General features: G+C 35.1%; 1 protein-coding gene across 50 annotated transcripts in view; it reads left to right on the forward strand.

Moving 5' to 3' along the window:
• The window catches only part of baz2ba (bromodomain adjacent to zinc finger domain, 2Ba), a 174,113-nt gene that overhangs the window by 97,794 nt on the left and 54,090 nt on the right, over positions 1-22,229 (forward strand). For all 50 annotated transcript variants that reach the window (XM_021477029.3, XM_021477034.3, XM_021477030.3 and 47 more), the window contains exons 4-8: positions 7,485-7,685; positions 9,918-10,073; positions 12,163-12,368; positions 14,276-14,482; positions 16,245-16,820. In XM_021477029.3, coding sequence (XP_021332704.2) covers positions 7,485-7,685; positions 9,918-10,073; positions 12,163-12,368; positions 14,276-14,482; positions 16,245-16,820 — 1,346 coding nt within the window. The remainder of the gene's footprint in view (positions 1-7,484; positions 7,686-9,917; positions 10,074-12,162; positions 12,369-14,275; positions 14,483-16,244; positions 16,821-22,229) is intronic.

Genomic DNA, 22,229 nt, shown 5'->3' on the forward strand with positions numbered 1-22,229 from the left:
CTTGCGAACTGAAAGCTGTTTGTCTTCTTCTTTCTTCTCTTTCTTGTTCCGGAGCCTAATTAAAAGAGGACATATCATGCAAAACAGGATTTTCTTGCTCTTTTGAATTAAGAGTTAACTGGCTGTGCACAAAAACAAACACACGGCGTGACCAATGTAGTTTGGTTCACCAACAAACAACAGTTTCAACCAGTTCTTCTATAATGATTCTAACTTGGAAGAATCACACACCAACAAGTTGTCATAAAGATTTTGTTTTTAAAAACTAAATATATAAACACATAAATACCATTACTACTGCTAATAATAATAATAATACATTGAAATGCATGATTAAAATAGTGGCAGATTTTATACAGTAAATTGGTCATATAAAATTATAACAAGCTACTTGCACAAACTATCTGAAGACCATCACTGGAGGGTTAGATATTCAACATCAGCAAGCACTGAAACATCCGATGCAATCTCACGGCAATTTGTAACTATTGAATATAGTGGCTAATTCGTATAATGTCGTACGATCTAATACAAATTAGTACAATTTGTTCATCACCCATGGTTGGGTGCCATGCTTCCTTTTTAAAATTGTACATTTTCATGCATCTAAACTTGTACGAATTTCAATGAATTAGTAACTAAACAGACAAAAAGTAAAATACTTACGATTTCTTGTGAGATCAGACTGAAACATCCTGTTACTGATTAAGAAAAAGCTCAGTGTATGATCTGTCTGAATTATTTAACACAGGCATCGCTAGTTCTGATTATAAACAGCGGACAGACTGTACCAGATGTGACATCCTTAAATAATGTCAGTAAAAGATAAACTGTAAAAAAATGGTCATGATTTTAATGATAAAATTTTTTTTTTAACTGCTACAGAAGCCTGCTTAGCAGTAAGTTTCCTTGATATACAGTTGAAGTCAGAATTATTAACCCTTCTGAATTATTAGCCCCCTCTGTTTTTCCCCCCAATTTCTGTTTAAAAGAGAGAAGACTTTTTCAACACATTTCTAAACATAATAGTTTTAATAACTCATCTCTAATAACCGATTGATTTTATCTTTGCCATGATGACAGTCAATAATATTTGACTAGATGTTTTTCAAGACACTTCTATACAGCTTAAAGTGACATTTAAAGGCTTAACTAGGGTAATTATTTTAACTAGGCAGGTTAGAGTAATTAGTCAAGTTATTGTATAACGATGGTTTGTTCTGTAGACTATTAATATATATATATATATATATATATATATATATATATATATATATATATATATATATATATATATATATATATATATAGCTTAAAGGGGCTAATAATATTGATCTTCAAATGGTTTAAAAAATAAATAAAAACTGCTTTTGTTCTAGCCGAAATAAAACAAATAAGACTTTCTCCAGAAGAAAAAATATTATCTGAAGTACTGTGAAAAATTCCTTACTCTGTTAAACATCATTTGGAAAAAAAGTTAAAAAAGAAAAAAAAAATGTATTCAAATGGGGGCTAATAATTCTGATTTCAACTGTATATATGACACTTTTATACTGTATTTGTTGACATTAGTATGGTTGTTTTTAGTTTTTTTTTTCCTTATCAGTGATGTACATTAGAGTTTTATGTTACATCTAACATTAATAAACAATGATTATTGCATTACTTTAGTTTAATGTGTGTTACCATGATAAGATTTGTGAATGAGATTGAGCACCTTCTTCAGTATATATTAGTATGAACTCATTTGTCCTGCTTTGACTGCTATGCCATCATAAATTGTGAAAATAACCAATTGAAAAAGGTTTTAAGACCAAGCAGAATCCTCAGTTGGCTGTCGCTTTGGTGTGACTTCAGCTAATCAGTTTTGCCCAATGCAAACAATTATTTTTAACATCCTTCTTTGCAAGAAAACGTACAATCGGATGTAAGTGAAGTGACAATAGACTACATTTCTTTATTTTATTTATTTTTTTCTAATGCTGTAATTTGTATTTAAAAAAATATTTTTTTTTCATATTTCTTTATTTTAAATCTTTAAAAGTGTGATTATGAAGACCATTCGACAAGCTAATTCAGCTAAAAGTAGTGCTTCAAATGTCAATAAAAAGCAGTATTTTAACCTCATAATTAAATGGAAAATGAAGTGATTCACCTAAATTGTCATGATGACTTGTTTATATTAAAAATGAAAAGGAGAAATATCAAGCACACATTCATGAACTAGTCATAATAACCTCTATAACTAGTATAAAAAAACTTGTCTCATGTACTGTATGTGTCTGGGTTTGAACACAAGCATATGAGGAATTAACCTCCATATCTACAGGTAGAAATAATATTTTTTTTATTTTCAAAAATGGAATCCGACAAGAAAGGTTGTAAATAATGACGTTTAGGTGAACTTTTGGGAAAACTACTATCGTTTTAAGGTATGGCAGCAAAAGCAGCTCATTTCCAAGGGTCAAAGAGAGAACCCGAAATGGTCACGGAAACTAAATTATGACTGTTTTTGTGGACTTTTTTTCAAGTGGACTAACATTTTAAGTGGACTCCAGGGAAAAAGATTGCACAAAAAACTGCATGCAGCAGACAGTTCCTACAGTCTTCACACATAAACAACAACAAAGGAAAGTCAAGGCCCTCTCCTCCTCTCTCCGTCCCTCCTGGAGTTATAGCTATCTGCAAAATCCTGCATTTCCCATCATCACTTTTCTCTCTCTCTTTCTCTCGGTGTGTGTGTGTGTGTGTGTGTGTGTACTGGCACGGTGCTGCGCTGGCGGAACGGTGCGCTCAAGCCTTTCTTCTCTGCGCTCCCTAATGGAAATTGAATTTGCATGAAATATGCGGCTTAGAAATTACATGTGACTCCTGAAGGAGACAATGGGCAGCATCAGCGCTGCCAGAGGAGATCGATCCCAGAAAGGATGCAATCTGGATGATGATGACGACCGGGATGATTAATACCAAGAGCTCTGTGTTTACATGTATACCGAGAGCCCATACAATGTCAAACAAGAGATTGAAGTGATTTATCGAACTCGGAGAGGGCTCGTGTTGTGATATCTTCTAGAAAAGCCGCGGAAGACGCCGGAGCGCTTTGGGCGTCTTCTCTCCCACTTCTTCCTTGTTCTATCACGCCAAGACTTTCATTTGGTCTGATCATAGTTATTAATCAAATACTGTCAGAAAGCCTGTGATTACATTTAACATTAACAGCCATCAAAGTGTCTCTCACACAGGCTCACACACACACACACACACACACACACACACTCTCTCACATAGACATTTACTTGGGTGTCTAAATGAAGATATACCATAGCCTTTTTAAAATCTAATTATTAATACAGTTCTACAAAATATTTAGTGTTTTTACAATAAAACTAGATATATAGTGAACCATTTTCATAATTCTAAGCCTTCCTGTGAATTTTTAATTAAAAAAAGATGGATGGATGGATGGATGGATGGATGGATGGATGGATGGATGGACGGATGGATGGATGGACGGATGGATGGACGGATGGATAGAAGGATGGACGGATGGATAGATTTATAAATAAACAGATAGATAGATGGATGGGTGAATGGATGGATGGATGGATGGATGGATGGAGGGATGGATAGCTGGACAGACGGATGGATGGATAGATATATAAATAAACAGATAGATAGATGGATGGGCGGATGGATGGATAGAAGGACAGAAAGATACATAGATATATAAATAAACAGATGAACGGATGGCTAGATAGATATTTAAATAAACAGATGGATGGGTGGATGGATGGATGGATGGATGGAAGGGCAAACGTATAGATAGATAGTAAGATGGATAGCGATGGATGGATGTATGGATGTATGAATGGACGGATGGAGGGATGGATAGATAAATATATAAATAAATAGATGGATAGAAGAACGGACGGATGTATTGATATATCAATAAATGGATGGATGAATGGATGGACAGATGGATAGATGAATAGATATATAAATGGATGGATGGATGGATGGATGATGGATGGATAGAAGGATGGACGGACAGATGGATAGATATATAAATAAACAGATGGATGGATGCATGGATAGAAGGACGGACGGAAGGACAGATGGATAGATATATAAATAAACGGATGGATGGATGGATGGATGCATGGATAGAAGGACGGATGGAAGAACGGATGGATAGATATATAAATAAACAGATGGATGGATGGATGATGGATGGATGGATGGATAGAAGGACGGACGGAAGGACAGATGGATAGATATATAAATAAACGGATGGATGGATGGATGGATGGATGGATAGAAGGACGGACGGACGGACAGATGCATAGATATATAAAAAAACGGATGGATGAATGGATGGAATCAGGCACAATCAATAAACGGATAGATATATAAATAAATAGAATAGTTTTAATAACTGATTTCTAATAACTAATTTATTTCATCTTTGCCATGATTGCAGTTTATAATATTTTACTGGTCACTTCAAGTACAATTTTACAGCTTTGTTTATTTTTAATTATTTTTGATTACCATTTCAGCTAAACTAAAACAAATAAGTATAAAATATAATAGTAAATACTGTCGAAAAATTCTGTTAAACATCACATGGGAAAATATTTTGAAAAAAAGGCTAATCACTTTGTCTTCAACTGTAAATCTAAACACACACTACTGAAGAAAAAAAACTGTGAGGAAACTGAGAGTTAGGACTGCCGTTAGAGCTGAATTTACTGAAAGTCATATCTAGAGTTGTGGCTGATTCAGCATTTGGAGACTTTCTCTTCCTGTGGCACAAAATCACACACATACATAGCTGTACAACATCATGGATAACACACAAGCCCACACACCTTGACAAAACACATTGAACACTCAGAAGCTCAAACTGAACTCTTAAATCTCTCGACGCTCACTTTCTTATTCATTTAAAAAGCTTTCTTTTCCAATACATAAAATGTCACCAGATGCAGATAGAGTGATATTACAAAAATAAATAAAAATGACATTTACCCATATCTTTGGTAAATTTGCTTAAGATTCAAAAGTGTGTAAGATATTAATAATAATACTGTTAACACAAAATATATTAAGGTTTGTTTATTTTAATTCAGAGGCAAATCTTCTTGCTTTAAAAAGGACCATAAAATGCATTTTCTAATATTGAGATTTTATAAACAGATTTTTTTTGCACCAAAACAATTTAAATAAAGGTTCTGTGTTGGTTATAAATATGATTTGTAAATCATTTGCCATCCTAAATTTCTCTCTGTCTGGAAAATTTTCCATTTGAATGGATGTCAATTTTGAATGAATGGTTTTCCTCTACGTGTTTACAACCCTGAACAGTGTGCAATTCACAATATGAAAGCATGGTGAGAATTCCTCCAAAGCCACTAAAAACAAAATCAATAAGATTTAAACTGGAAAACCAACATACCCAATCGACTGTTAACACTGTTTTTAAAGGACAATGATATTATTCATTCAACTCAAGTCTACTCGTATAGCGTTTTTCACAATAATGCCAAAGAAACTTCATAAAAGGTGCACGTTATTACAATACAGTCAAAATTAGAGAAGTTAAGAAGCTGTGTAAAAGATTGCCAGTATATAAACATAGTGTCACCTTGGAATTATAAGGTTCGATCTACATTCTGAATGAGATATTACCATATAACCATATAGCAAACAGTATGTGTGTAACATTTGATTTTTTTAAATAAAACGTCTTAAAATGTAAACAACTTATAAAAAACATTCTGTAATGTAAATAAGTTGTCATTTTTTAAGAATTTGTCAATAATTCAATTTTGGCAAAAATGTCAGATAGAACCTTCTAATTCTAAGGTGACGATAGTTAAGTGAAGTTTATTCATAAACTAATTTCGAGAGGATCACGTGCTTATGATTGACATGGCTGGCCCCGAGTCAAGCTAATGTACGAACCACCAATCAGACTACTCCTAACCAAGTATACATAACCAAACACCTTACCTTTAGTCATCTTCGTCTTGAAGAATCCCCCCTTCCACCCCTTCGCCTCCTCTTTTGTCTACAGGGCAGCACGGCGGCCCAGTGGCTAGCACTGCAGCCTCACAGCAAAATGCCTCCGGTTCGGGCATCTACCCAAACGGTCAGCATTTTCGTGTGGAGTTCGTGTTCTCCCCGTGCTTGCGTGGGTTTTCCCCGGGTTCTCCGGTTTCCTCCCACACTCCCAAAAACATGACACTTAAGTAAATTGACTAAACCAAATTAGCACCAAATTTGATTCAATTCTCTCAGCAACGCATCACCTTAGCAACCCTCACGCAGCAGGAGGGAGGGGGGTTCTCGAGATCTACTCGAGCTCAAACTCCCCTCTCGCCCTGCAACGGGAGGGAGCCCCGGGCTCAAGGCTCTCATGAGCTCGGGGCTCTCTCCGGGGACAGCATGCCAAACTAGCTTATTACCAATAATCAGCTAAGTGTGAACTCTTGAAACTGCAGTTATACAGTATGTAGCGTCCTTCCAAAAGAAATAGTATTTACATGTAATAATAATAATACTTTTATGATGAAGTGTATTAAATGTTGGTCTCCCCGAAGATCTCAGATGGTTTGCATAATCTCTTCACATATCTTTGATCTGATTAAGTGGCATTTCATGATCTAGAGGCGAAATAGAGAGCAAATAAAAGAATTAGCGTAGCTGCTGTTCATCATTTATATGCAAGTGAGATATTAATGTAATATGAAAGTATGCATTTGAAGAGTTGAGTTGAACTTTATCCTGCAGTTATGTGATGCAGTGTGTATATGCTTCACTGAAAAGATAATCTAGTTTTAAACTGAGATAGTGTGTCTGAGCCTCTGACATTATCAGAAAGACTATTTCAGAGTTTAGGGGCCATATATGAAAGCGCTCATCCTCCTTTAGGGGACTTTAGTGGGTATTTAAAACATTTTTCATGCATTTGGAAGTTAGTCAAAGCAATAGTTACACAAACTACAATAGAAAAATGTAATTCAAGCAAATGTTTTTTATTTGAGTATGTAATCATTTTTATTGTCAGTCAAAGATGCTAAGTGTGTTAAAATAAACATCCAAAGCTTGCAGTTTGCCTAAATGGATCAGCGATTTTTTTCAAATCAACTCATACTTCAGGTTCTTATCAAATCTTCTGACCAATGAAATGCTCTCTAGTATCTGACATGCCCTGCCCCCTTCAAGACGCTTCTTGATTGCTTTTCATTGGATGCGCTTGATCTCAACCAATCTCTTTTTTGGTAGTCTATTGGTTGTTTTTTAAAGGGGAGGAGCTACTCCATGTCCTATCCTATCTTCCTTTTTCAGTAGAGATTGTCAAACATCGAATAAAAATGCACAATGAATTTCACAGAATCTTTAATTAACATGAATAAACAGTATATGATGCTTATAGCTGAATGTGTAATGTTGTCTTGTGTGTGTGTTTGTTGGTGCAGGTCCTCTGTTTGGGTTGACTGGCAGTGACCAGCCTTTTAGTGTCAGCTCAGTGACCTCTGTGCCCAGTGCTTACCCTCTCATGGCCCATCCAGCCTTCGGTCTGCTCTCACCAGCGACGGTCCGCCCAGAGTTTGGAGGTTTAGGAGGATTGGGGGTCTCTGCTGCCCTCGCAGCTCATCCTCAACTAGGAGCCTTCTCAGGTATGAGTGCATTCTGTGTTTATTCATTTATTTATTTATTTATTTCCTTTATTTAGCCAGGAGATCACATTGAGACAGTACTGTCTCTTCTTCCAGTGAGACCTGGTCAAGATGGCAGGCAGCACATAAAGTTTCATATAAAAATCACAAACAATACCATAAAATTACAAAATCACCATTCTTAAAACATCAGCTCATAACAAACAATTGCAGGTGTACTTTAAAATGTTGTATAAAAGATGTTTAAAAGTACTCAGAGTCGGAAGAGTGTCAAGATTGAGCTGATTTTGCAGGTCATTCCAAGCCCTGGGAGCGTGAACGGAAAAAGCACATTTGCCAAGTTCTGATAATGCCCTTGGAACTATCAGACGAATACATGAACCAGATCTAGTATTTTGATTGTTGGTGTGAAATGTTAATAAATTAAAAATATAGGATGGTAATTTACCTAAAAGAGCTTTTAAAATAAATAAGTACAGATGTAATTTTCTCCTTTGATATAGAGATAACCAGTCTAAGGAATCATACAAAATACAGTGATGCGTCCGTGAATCTGCACCTGTGACAAAACGTATTGCTGCATGATAAACAGAATCTAATTTTCTTAATAGGGTAGCGGTTGCGTGCATATAGAGATGATCACCATAATCCATTATAGACAGAAATGTACTCTCTACAAATTTTTTGCGGACTTTATAAGGAAAACAATTTCTTGACCGGTATAAAAAACCTAACTTTGGCCTAAGCTTTTTCAGTAACTTGTCAATATGTATATCAAAGGCTAATCTCTCATCAATCCAAACTCTTAGATATTTATAAAAGCTAACTCTTTCTATTTGAACACCGTTCAGAGTTTTTATTGTCTGATCTGTTGACTTAGTGCGGCCACGGCTAAAAATCATATATTTAGTCTTTTTTGAATTTAAAACCAATTTTAAATTTTGCAACGTACACTGCAATATTTGAAAAGCAATCTGTAGATGTTGTACAGCTTGATTTAAAGAATGTGCTGCTGTATATATTATTGTGTCATTCATGACACACAACATAAATTCTTATGTATCTTAAAGCCACATACACAAAAAACATTATGAAATAATAGTATAATGTTGTAATAATGTAAGAGTGTCCTGGCCAAAGTCCCTCAATTGGCCCTTTTAATCATGGCCTCCCAATTATCTCCATCCACTGAATTGGCTCTATCACTGTCTCTTCACTCCACCAATAGCTGGTGTGTGGTGAGCGCACTGGTGCCATTGTCCTGTGGCTGCTCCAGGTGGATGTTACACACTGGTGGTGGTGTGGGGAGACCCCCCTTATGATTGTGAAGCACTTTGGGTGTATACCCATACACAATAAATGCGGTATATAAATACATATTAAATTACATACCATTACAAGAGTGTAACCATGCTAAAGCTACTACTAAGAATAAATTTTGCAAAGAATTAATTTTCCATTTTAACATATACTATTGTTGTTGTTATTATTATTATTATTATTAGTAGTAGTAGTAGTAGTAGTAGTAGTAGTAATAGTAGTAGTAGTAGCAGTAGTGCTAGTTGTAGTATTGCTAATATAATAATTTTTTTATTAGAACTAATCAATGTTGTTTTAATTTTTTGTGTGTTTTTGTGGTAATACTAGCTATTGTTATTCAAAATAATTTAGTATTTAAAAAAATACTAGTAGTGTAAAAATAATAATATTGTAATATTTTTGCTACTAATAATAACCAGTAATAATTATTAGTAGTGTTATTGAAAAAAAAAAGATGTAACTATTATTGTTTAGGGAAAATATTGTTATTGATGATGATGATAATCATAATAATGATAATAATAATAATAAAAGCTATGACTACAGCTACAATTTTTTTTTATTATTGTTCTAATCACTATTATTATTATTAGTAGTAGTAGTACTGGTAATATTGGTAATAAAAGTAATTATAACTTATTAATATCAATAATTGCTGCTGTTGTTGTTATTAAAAACTTCTAAATAAACCTAAAAATGTTTTTATTATTTTTTAATTATCTTATTATCTGTTATTATCATTATTAAGTGGTTTTGACACATTTTATGTAAAGCACTATAAAAATAAGAGTGACTTGACTACTACTATTACTACTACTACTACTACTACTACTAATAAAATAGCATCTAATGTTTGTATCACTACTACCTAATTTACGTGATCTATCCTAATGTTCCTCTTTTTTTTCTCAGAATGGTGGAGAGCAGCAGAAGCACATGGGCGGAGTCCTCCAACCTTCTTCCCGCCTTTCCTGGGTCTGCCCCCAATATTTGCCCCGCCCCTTCACAACCACGAGGCCAATCCGTACACATCCAAAACGCCTAGCAAGAGCAGCCAGGCCTCCAAAGGTATTCATCTTAAAAAAAAAATTAAAAAAAAACTGCTTCCTGGAAATGTATGCTATCCCTTGGAGGCAGACTTAAAGTTAAACAAAAGTAATGCAGCAGGATTGTAGCCTTCAGGCTGGTGTGCTCTTGGTAATCACCGCCTTGAGCAGTCGCCTCCAGTGCTGAATTCATCAGCCGGCTTATCAGCACATCTTCGGCACTTAAAACTTATACTTTTGTTTTAGAAATTCACGATGAAGGCTGACACATTACATACAGCTTTGGGAAAAATTATTTAGGAAAGATGAGTATGTGTTTGAGTAAAATGCTAATATTTAAAGTATGACAACATTTTCTCCAAATTGCAAATAATAGAATAAAATAAAAAACTACAATTAAACAAATATGAATATTTCACCCAAATGCATACCTGTTAAATCGAAAAAAGTAATCCGCTGGTGTCTTAATTATTTACTTTTTCCATAAAGTGAATCCAGAAAATATTTTTAGCGCTTCACTTTTTTTCACATTTTTTTATGTTACACCCTTATTCCAAAATTGATTAAATTCATTGATTTCCTCAACATTCCACACACAATACCCCATAATGACAATGTGAAGAAAGATTTTTTGAAATTTTTGCAAATTTATTTAAAATAAAAAACTTGAAAAAACACATGTACACAAGTATTCACAGCCTTTGCTCAATACTTTGTTGATGCACCTTTGGCAGCAATTACAGCCTCAAGTCTTTTTGAATATGATGCCACAAGCTCGACAAACCTGTCTTTGGGGATTTTTGCCCATTCCTCTTTGCTGTACCTCTCAAGCTCTATCAGGTTGGCTGGGAAGTGATGGTGTACAGCCATTTTCAGATCTCTGCAGAGATGTTCAATAGCTTTTAGGTCTGTGCTCTGGCTGGGCCACTCAAGGACTTTCACTGAGTTGTTGTGAAGCCACTTCATTGATATTTTGGCGGTGTGCTTTGGGTCATTGTCCTGTTGGAAGATGATCTGTCACCCCAGTCTGAGGTCAAGAGCACTCTGAAGCAGGTTTTCATTCAGGATGTCTCTGTACATTGCCATATTCATCTTTCCCTCTATCCTGACTAGTCTTCCAGTTCCTGCTGCTGAAAAACATCCCCACAGCAGGATAGTTTTAGCCTGGTGATGAGCGGTGCCTGGTTTTCTCCAATCATAACGCCTGCCATTCACTCCAAAGAGTTCAATTTTAGTCTCATCAGCCCAGAGAACATTGTTTCTTGTTGTCTGAGAGTTCCATGCCTGAAATTCCAGGCGTGGAGTGGCTTCCATCTAGCCACTCTTCCATACAGTCCTGATTGGTGGATTGCTGCACAGATGGTTGTCCTTCTGTAAGGTTCTCCTCTCTCAACAGAAGAACGCTGGAGCTCAGTCAGAGTGACCATCGGGTTATTGATCACCTCCCTGACTAAGGCCCTTCTTCCCCGATCACTCGGCTTAGATGGCCGGCCAACTCTAGGAAGAGTTCTGGTGGTTTCAAACATCTTCCACTTACGTATGATGGAGGCCATTGTGCTCTCTGGAACTTTCAGAGCAGCACAAATTTTTCTGTAACCTTCCCCAGCCTTGTGCCTCGAGTCAATCCTGTCTCAGAGGTCAATTCCTTTGTTCTCATGCTTGGTTTGTGCTTTGACATGCACTGTCAACCCTGGGACCTAACATAGACAGGTGTATACCTTTTCAAATCATGTCCAATCAACTGGATTTACCACAGGTGAACTCCAATTAAGCTGCTGAAACATCTCAAGAATGATCAGTGGAAACAGAATATACCTGAGCTCAGTTTAGAGCTTCACGGCAAAGGCTGTAAATACTTTTGCATTTTTATTTTGAATAAATTTGTAACAATTTCCCAAAACGTTTTTTCATATTGTCATTATGGGGTATTGTGTGTAAAAGTTTGAGGATGTAAATTATTTTAATCCATTTTGGAATAAGGCTGAAGCATAAAAAAGTGAAGCGCTATGAATACTTTCCGGATGCACTGTAGCTGTAAGTTGAGAGAAATCTTCATTATCTTTTTTTTTTTTTTTTTTGACTTGGCTACATGTAACCTCTGTTTACTGCAGGTGTGAACGGAGCGGTGAATGGTCGTTCGCTGTCTCCCTCTGTGGCGAAAGGAACGGTTTCGGCTTCTGCTTCCCCCTCCCCCGCGCTCCGGCCCCCTGAACACAGCCGGACACTCAACGCCAAAGCCCGCGACCGCAAGGCCAGTCACCATAGCAACAGCACAGGGGAGCTTCAGGAGAAACCCTCGCAGAAAACTAAAGAGAAGGTGTGACAGCACTGAACGCCATCCGTCTAAACACACAAAACACTCCACATGCATGACCAAATATTCAATCCACCTGTCACTGAGCCTTGCTCCTCTTAGCTACTGGTTCTAATGACAGTATGTGTACAATAAGAACTACTGACATACTTTTACTCTAACCTAAGTTCATAGTATCAGTCGAGTTTTTGAAATCACTTTTTTTTGTGACCAAACATGGTTTCAATTCACAAATTGAGCAAGAACTCATAATGTTTGATGATATTCAATAGGTTGTTTTCAATCATGTGGTTCTGGTAACGCGCTTAATTCAGATAGAGGGCAGGAAGTAGAAAAACGTTTGTATTTACGCAATTTATACCATATTTCAAAGGAGATATAAATAGAAAATAATCACATATGTTGGGAATGATCCTTACATCATAAAGAGGGCTCAGTTTTGAATGTCACTGAGGTGGTAGGTACTGTTTAAGCTATTACGCTACATAAAAAACAAATACTATAGTGTTTGGAAGCATACATTAGATCATTACTTTAATTAAACTGTCATAGTAGTTACTGTTGAAACCAGAAGTTTACATACACTCTAAAAAAATGAACATAACCATTTAAAAAAAAAATGTCTGATAGTAAATCATACTAAACGTTTACTATTTTAGGTCTGTTAGGATTACCTACATTATTTACATTTACTAAATGCCTGAATAGTGAGATTTTTTTTTTTTTGAGAATTTTTTTATTAATTTCCAGACAGTCAAAAGTTCACATACATTTCCTTGGTATTTATTTGGCTTTGCTTTTAGACTGTATAACTTTGGTAAAATGTTTTGGTTATTCTTCCACAAGCTTCTCACTATAGTTTGAAGGAATTTTGGCCCATTCCTCCTAACAGAATTGGTGTAACTGAGTCAGATTTGTAGGCTGTCTTGCTCAGACAAGCTTTTTCAACTCTGCCCACAAATTTTCTATAGGATTGAGATCAGGGCTTTGTGATGGCCACTTCTAACATTCACTCTGTTGTCCTTAAAGCACATTTTAACTAATTTGGCGGTATGCTTAGGGTCATGGTCTGTTTAGAAGACCCATTTGTGGTTTTCATTTCCTGGCTGATGTCTTGAGATATTGCTTCAGTATTTCTACATAATGTTCTTATCCCAGAGTAATTTAGCAAATTGTAATCTGGCTTTTTTGCGGATGCTGGCTTGTTGATTTTCCCATGTTGTCACACAAGGAAGCAGTGTGTTTGAGGTTTTCCTTTAATACTATTCTACAGTTGTGACTCCAATTAACTCAAATGTTGTAAATTAGCCAAACAGAAACTTCCAAAACCTTGACACCATCATCTGAGCTTTTTCAAAGGCATGACAATCTTATTGTATGTAAACTGGGCTCTCAAGAAAAGTTATAACAATTTCTCAAAAATATCTCTCTCATTATTCTGCAATTAAGCATAACAGAAACAAGTTTGATAATCCTAATTTACCCAAAAGAGAAAAGGTTTAGTCACATTAACATCCGACTTATTTAAAATGGTTATGTGCCTTTTTATGCAGTGTACTGTATGTAAACTTCTGGTTTCAACTGTATATTGTTGCTGTGGTACAACACAACTGTAGTAATAAACAGATTATTCAGTAGGTTTCAGTATTCTACGCTATAATTATACACCATCACATAACATACAGTATAATGCTCATAGTTAGGCCTCTATGTAATCTTTATTAGTGCTGTCAAACGAATTATCGTGTTCAAAAAGAGTTTCTACACATGGATGTATTGAAGAATATTGTTAATTACAAGGGACTAAGCCGAAGGAAAACTAATGAATGAATGCTGTGACAGGTGGGTCTGTTGTTTGTAGGATTCATTCTTGAGTTGACTCTTTTAATTGTCTGTGTCGACCAATGCAGAAATCCCGTAAGAAGCAGGTAGAGGGGCCTGGCGTAAGTGAGAGTGAATCTGGATCATCACTGGATACAGACAGCGACGGAGTGAGCAGCAGTGATATGGATGATCTTGGAGAGGAGGATGATGATGACGAAGATGAAGATGAACAGAGTAAAGACAGCGAGGAGTCGGACTCGGAAAAGGAGCGGCAGAAAAAAAAGAAAATGAAAGTAAGTTTTGCTCATGTTAGTTTATTGCTGTTGTTGGCCTATATCACAAAAGTTAGTCGGCTTGAAACTATCGTGGCTTCGAGCAAAAAATTATTAATAACCTCAGATCTACACACAATTCTTTCAAGTTATCCCAACACATATCAATTAAGTTAACTCAATCATTTTTACAAATTTAAGTGGATTTAAACATAAAATAATTAAGTTGTCCCAGAAAAACGATTTAAGAATTTAGTTTTTTCAACTTATTTTAAATGCTATAATTAGTTTGAACAAGCAGCAAAAGTATTTTTTTGAATGTTGGAAGCACTGGAAGTCACTTTGAATAAAAGTATCTGCTAAATGACATAACATAAGTTACATAACTTACCTATGCAGTGCACTCAATTTAAATAAATACATTTTGAAATGATATGATTATTTAAATGAAAGCATAAAATAAATAAATAAAAATTATGCAGAAATCATAATTTTTATACTAATTTTAATTTTATTATGACTGATAAATACGCATCACATTAAGTTATGAAATTATTCAGAAATTTTTATTTGATTATGAAATTCAAATACATCTAAAGAAAGTCTTATTTGTTTTATTTCGACTAAAATAAAAGCAGTTTTAATAAAAAAAAACAAAAAACATTTTGAGGTCAATATCATAAGCCCACTTATAATTTTTAATTTTTTTATTTTGTGCAGAACAAACCATCATTATATAATGACTTGCCTTATTACCCTAACTTGCCTCTTTATACTTTATTGCACTTTAAGCCGAACACTAGCATATTGAAAAAAATCTAGGGCAAAAAAGTTTAAAAAGTATATAACAGGTCAAAAGTTTGGGGTCGTTTTTCTTTTTTTTTTTTTTAAATAAGTGATTCTGTTCATAAATGCGGCATTTGTTAAATGGAAAAAATGTTACAGTGTTTAATACTTATTTCTTAAATATTTATTTAATACTTATTGTGTGTATTGTCAAATAAAATGATTAGTCCAGTCATTATTGCTTTTATTACTTTTACCATTATTAGTAATATTAATAATAATAATTATAATTTATAATAACAATCATAATATTAGAGTGAATTCTGAAGGATCATGTCTGGACTGGAGTAATCAAGCTGAAAAATCATCTTTAAAATAAATTATTGCATCAAATTATAAGCTACATTTGAACAGTTATTTTATAGTGCAATAACATTTCATAGTTTTATAGTTTTTGCTGTATTTTTGATTAAATAAATGTAGCTTTGGTGAGCTGGAGAAGCTTATTTTAACACATACGACTCAAACTGGATTCCTGGAGGGCTGCAGCTCTGCACAGTTTTGCTCTAACCCTAATCAAACACAGCTGATCCGACTAATCAAGGGGTTCAAGACTACTAGAGACTATTGAGCAGGTGTGAGTTGGAGGTGGTTAGAGGAAAACTGTGCAGAGCTGTGGTCCTCCAGGAATTGAGTTTGAGAGCATTGTTTTAAAGCATTTCAAAATCCTACTGACCCCAAACTTTTGACCCGTAATGTGTATATATATGAATTACATTTTGAGTGTGTAACTTAAGGTTAGAGTGACAAAAACTACCAGGTGCTTAAACTTAGCATAGTCGTAGAACTTGCTAGTTGGCTAACTTAGACTAGCCTAAGGATTTCATGCAACCTGAGGGTCAGTGTCACTTGAAAACAATCATGTTAAAACACTTTTCTTTTTCTATGTTAAAAGCTTTAACCAACATGGGGACTTCTTCCTATTTTGTCTACCCAGATCGTGACAGCAATTTCTGGGCTCAGTAAGAAGGAAAAGTCCAAGCTGCTGGAAGCTCAGGACTTCCGTGGAGGTGCACCGTTAGATGCCACACCTCCATTGCACCTGCATCGCTCTCCACCTCCACCAGCCCACTCTCAGTCCCCTCTGCTGTCTGTATCGGGCAGCAGAGCCAGAGAAAGACCCCTCCACACCAGCGTCATCCAGTCCACCGGCCTGGCTGCAGCCAGTAAACCATTAGCACTGATCGCACAGTCGCGTCGAGACGCTTCTCCGAAACATTCTCCACAGCATCTGACCTCATCCTCTCCAAAAACCCTCTCCGCCAAGCCACTCCCTTCATCACCTCAGCCCCTCCCACTGTCGTTATGCTCCTCCCCTAAACCGCTGTCAGTACCCTCCCCACCAAAACCCCTCCCACTGTCCTCTTCCCCCAAACCGCCACCTCTCACCCCTTCCCTCAAGGCACAAGCGTCCTCGCGCAAGTCCCAGTCTCCAGCGCTGGACGCCCTGACCAGCAGGAAGCTTCTGGAAAGTTCTCTGGCTCAAGTCACGGCTGACTACAGGCTGAAACAGGTGAGCAATGTGAGAATGTTCAGTCCATATATTAATCTGGCTTCTCCCTCAAGGCCGCCGTCCACATTTTCATTTCTCAGGAAAGCAAACCAGCTAAAGCAAATTCTCCACCGTTTGTGTCTGTATCTTTTAAGCCAATTTAGGATTATCGCTTTTAGGGTGCTGTTGGTATTCAGGACGTGTCTCTCCTTATTGACCAGCCTATTTGAAAAGGTCAGAGTAACGGAGAGGGAGAATGTGAGGGGGAGAGAGAATTATTTGTGTGTGCGTGTGTGTTTGTGGGTGTGTTGAAGACAGAAACGCAGAGAGAAGGACAGAAAGGACAGCTCCATTCTCTTATCAGCAGGACTGGCTTCCCTACTGTGTGGCTTTAGTTGGTAAATGAAAGTGACAATGTGCATCGCTTTATTAGAATTACTGAAGCAAAACCAACAGGCAATTAACTCTGTGGCTTCTTAAGGGTCCAGATTTCGGCAAATGAGTGTAATAAATGTGCCTTTTCCTCACCTCTCCTTTTGTTGCCTTGAAATTACTGTTGAAGAGGTTAATATAGTTTTTTTTCTTCTGCTTGTAATTAACCAGAGTGATTTTATTATTATGTTACGGTGGGGAACAGTTTCATAATATTTAGATTTTATTAGCGCTGCTTGCTAAGCCAAGCAACAGTGTTATTCTTGTTTATACTTGGGGCTCCTGGCTGTGGTGTTTTAGCTGTATGTGATTTTATCTGCGCTATATTGAGAAAGCGGAGACTGAAATTTGGACTATTCTGCTATATACAGTATATTGGCTATTTTGAAAAATCAATCCACAGTGATTCGGTTGATTTTGTTGTCGGATGCATAAGAGAAAAAATCCAGTAAGACTGTTTATTAAGCTCTCATTATTAAATAAATAAATAAATATTCGTATTACAAAGAAAATGCATTAAAACATTGTGCATTGTACTGTTAAATAATAATAATAGAGATTTAGTTTACTATAATAATAAAAAACTAATGTTTGCAACTGAATTATTAAGCTTATATTGTCTTTAAAGTAAGCATAGATTTAATTCTTAATCACAGCCTGTACGATTTCCCAATCACTCTCAGCTCTCTTGCCATATTGATTTTAATATATATTGTGCAGCACTGCAGCCCTAGTATGAATCATTCAGTTCAGTTCTTCCTTCTTTGTATAGTGAGGATAAACTGCTAACTCACTAAGAAGTTCATTATACAAGCACATTTTATGAGTCAGATCAATCTCAGAAATAATACGTTTATAATTCACATTTACAAAATTTCATTTGTAAATTCAAAATGCAGTTAGTAAATCCACAAATCCAATTTGTGAATTTAAAAAAGGTAATTCATTTATTCACTCATTTTCTTTTCAGCTTAGTCCTTTTATTAATCTAGGGTCGCCACAGTGGAATGAACTGGCAATTTATCCAGCACGTTTTTATGCGTTTGATGCCCTTCCAGCCGCAACCAATCCCTAGGAACAAAAGAATTCATAAATGCGCAAATCCAATTCGTATATTCAGAACTTAGTTGATAAAAATTCGTAAATCCAATTCGTAAATTGAAAACAATTGAGAAATGCGCAAATTGAATTTGTAAATTCAGAACACAATTCAGAAATGCACAAATCGAATTTGTAAATTCAAAACACAATTCAGAAATGCACAAATTAATTTGTAAATTCAGAACACAATTCAGAAATGCACAAATTAATTTGTAAATTCAGAACACAATTCAGAAATGCACAAATCTAATTTGTAAATTTCAAACACAGTTTGGTAAGTCAAAACACAATTCATAAATGCACAAATCCAATTCAAAATTCGAAACACAATTCATAAATGTGCAAATCAAATTCGTAAATTTAAAACAATTCAGTTGAGCGCATTGCGTTTTGAATCGCTCAAGTTGGAAAAAATGAGCTTCAGCAGACATTTGCGCTGCGTTAACCAATCAGGAGCTGTCTATTATTGCGGCATGATTATAACATAGTGCCTGTTGTTGGTGTCCTGAGGGGAAATCCTTTTGCCAACACCGAACAACAGTTCATCAAACTGGGTCGGCTCAGTCAAAAGCACCACTGAAAGCGGCGATCATCCAGGTGTATTTTTTGGAGAAGTTAATAAACTCACAGAACTGGGTGAATGTTTAAAAGGATCTAGCAGACTCGGACATGGCGGCGAATAAATATACGCTGGTTTTCAACTTTCTTGCATAAAATTTTTTTTGAAAATTTTCAACCTGCACATAAACACAGCTACTCTCTCAATAAAATCTATGTTAGTAATTTAGCAATCTAGATACATTCACCAGGCAGACAGAAGCCCCGCCCATGACGCAAATCCGTTGTGAAGTGAATTTGATGTGTAAATGAAGTGATTTTGACAAATAAACTCAAAATGTTCACGTGTCTATTTACGCACGAATAGCGTGATTTATTTGACTACGATTGGCGTAAACACAGCATTAGTCATAACAGAGCCTACAGGCCTCAGTATACTCACAGCGAAAAACTAAATTTAAACAAAAACTCTCGCAAGTACCTGTGAAAAGCAAATATGAAAATATACAGTGATGTGAAAAACTGTTTTCCCCATACCGATTTCTTTCTTTCTTTTTTTTTTCTTTTTTTTTTCTTTTTTTTTTTTTTTGCATGTTTGTCACACTTTAATGTTTCATATCATCAAGCTAATATTAGTCAAAGATAACACAAGTAAACACAACAGGCAGTTTTTAAATGAAGGTCTTTATTATTAAGGGGAAACAAATCTACAAGTTATTATTAAAATAACTATAAGTTATTATTTTAACTACCCCTTATAATATAACTTAAGTCTGGTTTATCACCAGCCACACCCTGCCCTGATTGCTGCCACACCTGTTCCCAATCAAGAAATCACTGCCTGACAAAGTGAAGTAGACCAAAAGATCCTCAAAATCTGGCCCGAGATCCAAAAGAAATTCAAAAACAACTGAAAAAGAAAATAATTGTATTGTATTCGACTAGTATATACATTTGTTTAATGATGTTAGACATTATGATGTGACAAACATGCAAAACAAAAAAGAATCAGTAGGATGCAAACACTTTTTTACAGCACTTTTATTTGATTATTTAAGCACAATCATGGTTATGAGTCAGGATATTATGAAATAGTTTGATGGCAGGCAGAGTTTTCGCTTTGCTTGTGTGCTGATGAGCATTTTGTGGAGTGATGGCCGCTCTGCTGTTCTCTGTTTCAGTGAGTCAGAGCAGCTTTATGCTCACTCACACTCTTTCCTCCACCAGCACTTAAGCCACATGACAACCAGCGCAATTACCACATCTCCACCTCTCCCTCTCTGCTGGTTTTCCCCTCTCCCTCGCTCTCTTTGTTTATCAGTCAATTTGTTGTTTCTTCTTCCTCTCGTCTTTGCTTTCAGTATACAAATCTCACTTTCTCTGAAGATGTGCTTCGTTCAAGGAAATTCTGTCTCATTCCACTTTGTTTCAAAACAGCGATGCCCCACGGCAGTGCTTGCTGTAATATTGATTTGGAGATGATTTTTTTCCTTTTGTAAAATGAATATTTTAACAATGAACTATATATCACTAGATGTAGTCAGAAATCACACAATCCCATAAGGAATGTCAGTTTATAAATGTATGAATGCATTCTTAAGGCATTTTCATGTTGAGAACGAAAACTGCTAGAGAAGTGTACTGTGCACAGATGACTAGCAATATTTTTAACAATGTTTCATCAGTTGATGAGATTTTTTTTTGGGATTACATAATCCCAACTGGAATGTTGATTCATAAATGTATGCATGAATATTAAGGCCTTTTAACATTGAGGAAAAAAGCTGCTAGAAAACTATAACATCCATAGATTACAATTATTATATTTATTATTATTATGATTATGATTATTATTATGATTATTGTTATTATTATTATTATTTATATTTATTATTGTTACTATTATTAATATTATTTGTTTTATTATTATTAATATTATTATAATTATAATTATTATTTATTTTATTATTATTAGTTGTATTATTTATGATGAGGATGATGATGATGATGATGATGATTTATTATTATTATTATTATTATTGTTGTTGTTGTTGTTATTATTAATATTATTATTATTGTTATTATTAATTATAATGATAACTATTGTTTATTTTATTATTATTATTATTATTATTATTATTATACAAATAAGCTTTGTTCTTAACATTGGGACACTTGATCTTGTTAATTGTATTTATCATTTTCCAAATCAAATATCGAATTTGGTCAATGAATTCATATATAAATAATAAGACATGCTGTTGCCAATCAATTCTTGATGAAATGAAAGCTAAATTCACTGCAGAGGATGTGAAGATGCCTAATCTGAAGTAGCATTTATATGCATTGGTTGCCTAAAATGAATGCATTTACATAGAATGAATGCATTTACGTTGCACTAATGCATGATTAATCTTATGAGATTGTTTGAAGTGTGTTGACTTTGAACTTTAAAATGAAATAAAAAAGTACATTGATACTTCTACACATGAAACTAAATCACCCGTAGGTGGTGACAACTGACTGTCATAGTCAATTCAACCAATTCGTTCAATTGACTCGCTGATTCCAGAATGAAGTAAAGCACTCTGTTTATGAATGAATCGTTTACTACGTATTGAAATAAATATATATATATACAGTTGAAGTCAGAATTGTTGCCATGATGACAGTAAATTATGTTTGACTAAATATCTTTCAAGACACTACTATACAGCTTAAAGTAAATAAAGGCTTAACTAGGTTAATTAGGTTAACTATACAGAATAGGGTAATTAGGTGAGCTATTTTATAGCAATAGTTTGTTCTGTAGACTATCTTAAAAATAATTGCTTAAAGGGGCTAATAATTTTCACCCTTAAAATGATTTTTTAAAAATTAAAAACTTTTTTATTCTAGCCGAAATAAAACAAATAAGACTTTCTCCAGAAGAAAAAATATTATCAGAAAATTTCCTTGCTCTAATAAACATAATTTGGGAAATTTTAATTTTAAAAAAGAAAATGAAAGTTCAAGGGGGGTTTAATAATTTTGACGTATATATATATATATATATGTTCTCAATTGCAGTGTTACTTTTGCACCATGGGGCACACACCCTACAAAATTTTGTCTTGTAAGTATTGTGCCAAATGTCTTGGGGATCCTTTTTTTTTTTTTTTTTTGGCAAAACGAAGACTGGCCTGATGCTCTTTTGCTCAGCAGTGATTTTTGTCTTGGAAATCTGCTGTGTGATCATTTTTGTCCTATCTTTTTCTTATGGTGGAGGCCCCTTAACTGAGGCAAGTGAGGCATGCAGTTCGTTGGATGTTGTTGTTGTGGGGTCTTTTGTGAGCTCTT

Source organism: Danio rerio, chromosome 6 (assembly GCF_049306965.1).
Source record: "Danio rerio strain Tuebingen ecotype United States chromosome 6, GRCz12tu, whole genome shotgun sequence".
Taxonomy (NCBI): Eukaryota; Metazoa; Chordata; class Actinopteri; order Cypriniformes; family Danionidae; genus Danio; species Danio rerio.